This window comes from Cyprinus carpio, chromosome A16 (assembly GCF_018340385.1).
Source record: "Cyprinus carpio isolate SPL01 chromosome A16, ASM1834038v1, whole genome shotgun sequence".
In the NCBI taxonomy this organism is placed as follows: Eukaryota; Metazoa; Chordata; class Actinopteri; order Cypriniformes; family Cyprinidae; genus Cyprinus; species Cyprinus carpio.
Window position 1 is genome coordinate 9,478,235 of NC_056587.1, and position 8,071 is coordinate 9,486,305.

The 8,071-nt window shown below is 37.6% G+C and overlaps 1 protein-coding gene across 1 annotated transcript; it reads left to right on the forward strand.

The window, feature by feature from the left end:
• Positions 1-2,870: 2,870 nt before the first annotated feature.
• LOC109089672 (chemokine-like receptor 1) lies at positions 2,871-4,141 on the forward strand (the record flags this gene model as incomplete). Its single annotated transcript, XM_042771897.1, is given in 2 exon segments — positions 2,871-3,023; positions 3,025-4,141. Coding segments are annotated over 2 exon segments (1,143 nt in total), but the record flags the coding sequence as incomplete, so codon positions are not given.
• Positions 4,142-8,071: the final 3,930 nt, after the last annotated feature.

Below are 8,071 nucleotides of genomic sequence, written 5' to 3' on the forward strand. Positions count from 1 at the left end.
GAGTCCAAGTCCAAAAGTTTTGAGTCCAAGTCAAGACCGAGTCCAAATGAGAGGAAAAAAAGGATCCTCTTCAAGACCACATACTTAACTATTGATAATGTATGTGATTCGAGAGACAGCATATCTCCTATTCTAAGAAAATAATTGTATATTATTATTTGTAATGATCAAAAAGCATGTGCAAAGTAAGAACTCTGTAGGACAGGGGTCTCCAAACTAGATCCTGGAGGGCCAATGCCCAGCAGAGTTTAGCTCCAACTGGCCTTAACACACGTATCTGGAAGTTTCTAGTGTGTCTAGTAAGAGTTTGATTAGCTGGTTCAAGTGTGTTTAATTAGGGTTGGAGCTAAACTCTGCAGGACACTGGCCCTCTAGGACCAAGTTTGGAGCTGTAGGATAAAATTATTTTTTACTTTATTTACATTTAATTTACTTTATAATGCTGCTGTTTGCTGACATCATGTCTGTGGTCAAAAATTAAAATGACTGATGCCTTGGCGCAGCACACACACGCCAAGCTCGGGATATGACGCATACGTGCGGTTAAAATTAGAAGGGATATGTTTGGCGCTACTGGGCATGCACACATAAATACAACCTAATTTGTCCTACTGTACAACATTAATTAGTATTTCATTATTGTAAAGGGTAAGTTTAAGGCTATGTAGGTGTAGACGTTAAACACAATCTAAAATGTAGACAATTAAATTAGAAACATCTAAACTTTTCAGAACGCAGGAAGTGCACCGCTGGTCATGTGACAAGAATCAACGAATCAGCTTCATCCTTTCCCGTAACAAAATTGAAAACTAAGCCAAGATGGAGAAACAGTTGATCATAGCTGTACAAGGATAGCCATTTTTTTAAATGAATTTATTAGCAGGGCTGCTGCAAGGGATTTTTAGTGCTGGAAACACATTTATTCTTGCTGAAACTTCTGCGTCTTCATGAAGAGCAGGTCATGGTTGCTTAGCAACGGCAGACGCAACTGGAGCGCAAGCACAGAGCGCAGGCTACAGAGTACTTTGGAAAAAAAAGAGAAACCAGCGTGCCTAGCGTTTTCCACACGTTTTCAGGTGTGACATGCAAATGTGGTTTTGTTTTAAAGGAGAAAAAAGCATATTGCTGGACTTGGTCAAGACCAACGAGAACATTTGGCGAGTCCAATGACCAAGTCCGAGTACAAACACCAACGAGTCTGAGACAAGTCCGAGACGATAGAAAAATATCTAGAGACCGGACTCGAGTACTACAGCCCTACGTGTGACTCATTCAATATTTCACTTATGAGATTGCCTCACTCCTTTTTCCAAATATACTGTTTTTGTCAGGAAATGGCAGCTTGCGGTACCACATTCGGAAACCGCAGTCATTAACACGTAGAAGAGGCTTGTCGCCACTGTCCTCTGACAGTATCAGTGCATTGAGAACAGAAACACACCGCTTTGGTCAAACCTACAAGAAAATTACTATAAAATTTTGATAAATAAGGGAGCAGCAACAACAACAACCGAGTAGAAAGAGGAGGGTGGTGATGTGACGTCACTCCAAACTGGGCTTGACTTTCCCGACCAGAAACAAGAGAGATTATTGCAGTCTCTCACTAGTCACAGGTGTGGTCGAATTATTTTGTGGTCACTTATTAGGCAACTCTAGGTAAGCATATATATTTTGCAGGAACTCAGTTTAATGCAGTGTAAGAAACAGATGTCACATGTTCACCATAAAACAGGAAAAAATATATGTAATGTATTTTAATAAATGAATTCTCATGTGAAATTTTACATGACTGAGCAGAGAAAATGCTTCCAGATAATGTTTAGAGCTTTCCTGTATTGCAAAGCCACACTTTACTATTAAAATTCTGGCCTCCAGTGGACAAAAGCAGAACAACATGTGAGTTAGTGAGTTCCTTTTCTTTCTCCTCCTTGGACCCAGACATAAACTTTTGTCCTCTGTTGAGGACATTTTATTTTAGAGAATTTCTCTGAGACCCTACATGCCACAGTTTTAAGTCTGAATGTCTTGTACAGCACATTCAGGGCTTTTTGGGGATATCAGATGTTTTGATTGTTTGATCATAAACACACCTTCTCCTAAAAATGACTGATATTGACAGAATGATCAAATTTAGCACTCTTAGGGAAATATAATATTATGTAAGCATCATTTAAATCTGATTCATTTTCAAATTGTTTGTCTTACAAAAACATCTCACAAAAAATGTTATGGGGTTTCAAATTGGAGTATGATTTTTTGTTATGAAACAGCTGGGCATACATATTTTCTGTAGAGGACACCAGGACAAATGGCATGTTAATCAGACATTTTGGTGAAACCCAACAAGTCAATAGGGAAAGAAATTATAGATCAATATTCCTATGAAATATGAGATATTCTTATGAAAATGTTGCCAAGGTATTATTCCCAGTATAACACTTATTTTTCCATTATAGTTTGCCCCAAGAACACATTAATATGCAAATTAGATGCAAATTATAATACCAATTTATGGACATTATACAGACATTTTGCATAAAGTAAAATAGTATGTCAAATCATTCTGTTATATCTTTCATAACATTGCTGAGAAACATCTTTGTATAAAGTTTGGTTAAAAATAGCCTGAAACCTAAAAACATTGTTTTGCCTATACATGCATTTTCATATCTATTTATTTTTTATTATTTATTTATTCATTGATTAACTTGATCCTGCCGTCCTCTACAAAGGACATAGAATAAAATATCAAAAATATTTCTCTCTCTCTCTCTCTCTCTCTCTCTCCATTTGTTTCTTATGCTAAAAAAAAAAATATGGTTCTCAGTATATCTTGACTGCTTAAAATGAACTACTAAATACCATATTTGTTCTGTCAACATAGGTTTGAAGAAACAGTGATTGATCCATACAATTTTACAAACAGTCCTCTCAATTACAACTCATCCAAGTATAAAGATGACTATGATGATGATGATTATGATGAGAATACAGATCTCAGGAAATCTCTCATCATGTCACTCTATAGTCTATAGTCTGGCTTTTGTACTTGGAGTGGTGGGCAATGGCATTGTCATTTGGGTTACTGGTTTCAAAATTAAAAGGACGATCAACACGGTCTGGTTTCTGAACCTTGCTGTAGCAGACTTCCTCTTCACAGCCTTCCTCCCTCTCAGCATGGCATATACGGCTATGAGCTTACACTGGCATTTTGGCCAGTTCATGTGCAAATTCAACAGCACACTCAGTTTCCTCAACATGTTTGCCAGTGTGTACATTGTGGTTGTGATCATTGTTGACCACTGTGTGTCTGTGGTACGTCCGATCTGGGCACAGAACCATCGGAATCTGAGCCGAGCTTCTGTGGTGAGCTTTGGAGTTTGGTTATTTGCCCTGGTGTTGAGCTCACCCTACTTTGTCTTCGGGGACACTGCACCCGACCACAGCAACCCAAACACAATCAACTGCTTCAACAACTTTGCATTCTCCCATGACTATGAAACACCAGAGGTGGTGGAGTTCCATATTCTACGGCATCGTGCCATGATCATACCTTTCATCATAGGCTTTGTGGTGCCTTTTGTGATCATCGTCTCCTTCTATGCAGTCATTGTCCATCGTCTCCAAAGAAACCGTTCCATGTCTGGCCGAACTGGACGGCCCTTCAAGATAATTGCTGCTGTGATCACCGCCTTCTTCATCTGTTGGGCTCCTTACCATATCCTGGTGCTCATTGACATGGTAAACCACACGGGAATGAAATACATCTCCACCCTGCAATTTGTCACTGTTGGAATTCCCATAGCGACCAGCTTGGCTTTCCTAAACAGCTGCCTGAACCCATTGTTGTATGTTTTCATGGGACAAGACTTTAAAGATAAGGTGCGCAAGTCAATCCTTAAGGTTTTGGAAACTGCTTTCACAGAGGAAGTTTCACGAACAAATACCTACACAAATTTAATGCCCACTATACGTAACAAAGAGAATGGGAGCAAGTCTTTCACTGATGCTTAAGTATAACAGTATAACATAAATGAAGTACTTTTTCTAAAGAAGGACTTTACAGAGTGTCTCATATGGATTTAATGCCATCATAAATAAAAGTGAGACACATTAACCTGAAGAACTGGACCAAAATAAATTCAGGTAGTTTGAAGCTTTACATTAAAACTGCCATTCTCTTATGGGGAAATGCTTATGTGATGGAGAATTCTTATATGTGTGTGTGTGTGTGTGTGTGTGTGTGTGTAAAGCCTGTGTTATACTTTCCGCATGAGCAATCCGGATGCGTGCACGGACGCGGACTACTTGTATTTATACTACTGAAAGCGTACGCTGATGGTCCGCTCCGCAACAAACATGTGAACAAACAATTGCCCAGAATTACTGCACATCTGACTGTCTTTATATTCTTTTATTGACAGATTGTACAGGTTTGAGTAGCAATGGGCAGCCTACGCATGTGCAATGGTGCTTTTGAAACCTACTGACACAAAAAATGGGAAGCACGTGGTCGTCTGCTCAGAGCCTCCGTGCACACTCTCCGATTACGATTTTTATGTCACGCCTACCATAGCGGACCCTAGCGGACTCGCAGACATGGAAAGTACTGGTACATCTCAATAAATTAGAATGTCGTGGAAAAGTTCATTTCAGTAATTCAACTCAAATTGTGAAACTCGTGTATTAAATATATTCAATGCACTGCAGACTAAAGTAGTTTAAGTCTTTGGTTCTTTTAATTGTGATGATTTTGGCTCACATTTAACAAAAACCCACCAATCCACCAATCTCAACAAATTAGAATATGGTGACATGCCAATCAGCTAATCAACTCAAAACACCTGCAAAGGTTTCCTGAGCCTTCAAAATGGTCTCTCAGTTTGGTTCACTAGGCTACACAATCATGGGGAAGACTGCTGATCTGACAGTTGTCCAGAAGACAATCACTGACACCCTTCACAAGGAGGGTAAGCCACAAACATTTATTGCCAGAGAAACTGGCTGTTCCCAGAGTGCTGTATCCAAGCATGTTAAAAGAAAGTTGAGTAGAAGGAAAAAGTGTGGAAGAAAAAGATGCACAACCAACCGAGAGAACCGAAGCCTTATGAGGATTGTCAAGCAAAATCGATTCAAGAATTTGAGTGTACCTTGCAAGGAATGGATTGAGGCTGGGGTCAAGGCATCAAGAGCCACCACACACAGACGTATCAAGGCATTTGGCTACAGTTGTCGTATTCCTCTTGTTAAGCCACTCCTGAACCACAGACAATGTCAGAGGCATCTTACCTGGGCTAAGGGGAAGAAGAACTGGACTGTTGCCCAGTGGTCCAAAGTCCTCTTTTCAGATGAGAGCAAGTTTTTTATTTCATTGGGAAACCAAGGTCCTATAGTCTGGAGGAAGGGTGGAGAAGCTCATAGCCCAAGTTGCTTGAAGTGCAGTGTTAAGTTTCCACAGTCTGTGATGATTTGGGGTGCAATGTCATCTGCTGGTGTTGGTCCATTGAAAACCAAAGTCACTGCACCCGTTTACCAAGAAATTTTGGAGCACTTCATGCTTCCGTCTGCTGACCAGCTTTTCAAGATGCTGATTTCATTTTCCAGCAGGATTTGGCCCCTGCCAACATTGCCAAAGGCACCAAAAGTTGGTTAAATGACCATGGTGTTGGTGTGCCTGACTGGCCAGCAAACTCACCAGACCTGTCAAGAGGAAAATGAGAAACAAGAGACCGAAAAATGAGCTGACGGCCACTGTCAAAGAAACCTGGTCTTCCATACCACCTCAGCAGTGCCACAAACTGATCACCTCCATGCCACGCCGAATTGAGGCAGTAATTAAAGCAAAAGGAGCCCCTACCAAGTACTGAGTACATGTACAGTAAATTAACATGCGAAGAAGCCCGTTGCTAATCGAACCTGTACAATCCGTCGACAAAACAGTATAAAGACAGCCAGATGTGCAATAATTCTGGGCAATTGTTTGTTCACATGTTTGTTGCTGAGTGGACCATCATGCTTTCGGTAGTATAAATACATGTAGTCCGCGTCCGCACTGTCTATGTACGTGTCTGGATTGCTCATGCGGAAAGTATAACACAGGCTTAAGAGAGAGCGATTTAATGATATACCCATAAAGTATTTGACAAATAAAACTTGCTATTGTAAGCATATGAGAACAATTTTTTACATGCAATCTGCATGTGATACAAGTAGCTTTTTTGCTATGTCTTTACTGTATACCTATTGTCTGCAAATAAATTTTTATAAAGTATATTTTATTTCATATATAATAGTCTTAAGTTTGTTGATGTATTTTAAAGATTAAGCAAAAAACTGAAGCTAAATAGACTTATTACGCTCCTTACTCTGGTCTCATTGTGGTCTCAATTTAGATATAATCAAAAATTAATAACTAATAAAAGAGAATATTTAGGGGTTTTTTTATTTTAATTTTTTTTTTTTTTTTTTTTTACATATTCTTTTCAAATGTAAAATGACATGAATCTTTGTTGCTATTCAACTATATTATACCAAGTATCTAAAGAGGACAGTTCACTGAATTATTCAAAGAACCCATGGATCTCTTCCAAGACTGTATTGTACAAAAAATTTTAAACCACAAAAAGCCTTGTAATGCACTTTACAGAAATTTAAATCTTGTATGTATATTTTTCAAGTTCTAAATCTAGTTGTGTAATATACAGTAGTAATGTAAAGTGAAGTCAAAACAAATGCAACAATGCTTTTGTTCAAGAATAGGAGAAATTGCTGTTTCAGTTTCCAAGTAAGGCAAAGTATATTTAATCATACTTAAACAGTTGATAATATGAAAAATGTAAGTTGGTTTTATTTTAAATATTAACCCTCTGGTAAGAGATTCATGAAATTTCAGTTCAGCAAGAGATTCATTCAATTTCAGTTTTTGAAATGGGTAACAGATTCTGACTGTATTGCTATATTCAGGAAACAAAGAAAGTAAGGCCAGCCTTGAGATTGTGAGAACCAATGAAATTTGCATCTTATCTACAACACTTGTTTGCAGTGTAAACACATAGTATGTAATGCAATCAGTTGATCCATCAGCTGAATAAAATATGTCATATTATATTGTTTATGATAAAAAGTAAGTCTGTGTATAGTGTACCATAATGTTTTTATTGTCGCCACCTGTTATCCCTTAGGATTAAATTATCCCAATTATCCCTTAGGATTAAATTGCCAGGCTTACTTTGCTGAACTATACAGACACAGAGAACTGGTCAGGGACATTTGGCCAATAACACTGTGACCCAAAGAAAGAGTGCTATGACTCTGTAATGACTTGAATTTCACATTTACACCATTATTACTGCAATGGCAATACCAGTTAAACAGAACCTCAAAATCTTGAATTCTGATACTGGTGCTTTGATGAAGTTAGGATATTATCTCATTGCGAAAAGCTGTGTGTGTACTGTAACTACATGTCCAGCAGATGACAGTAATCCACCTACCAGGTAGTTTGTTTGTTTGTTTGTTTATTTATTTGTTTTTTGCTTTTCAGTTTAACTCTAAGTTGACACAACTTGCAGGTTCTGAATTTGTTCATTCAATTCAATATTTTAAATGTTCACTGTCTCAACTAGTTTGTAAGTTGACAAACTAGAGTATTTGCCCCCTCATTCTGGAAATTACAGTACTTGTTGCAGTTGGCCTGATATTCAGCCATGTTAATGTTATGCCTTTTTTTAATTTGCCTATTAATTGCTTCTTGTTGTTGTTGTTAAATATTTTAACAGAATATATTACTACAGTTGAATTAATGTACAATAGTATTCTATATTTATTCAATTGTTATAATTGATTGATTTCGATTCAATATCAGTTAATATGTATATACTGTAAAAATAAAGGGGAATAAAAATCTTTTGTTGAATCCAGTTGAATGCCTTTTTTAGCACCATTTTAAACTTGGTTTAAATTCAATATTTGCTTGCATTCATTGTGTTTAATTATGTGAGTATTTTTTTTAAAAAAAGGATGTAGGCCTAAGTTATTAACTTTTTAAATTTCTCATTTTAAAATCCAGTGT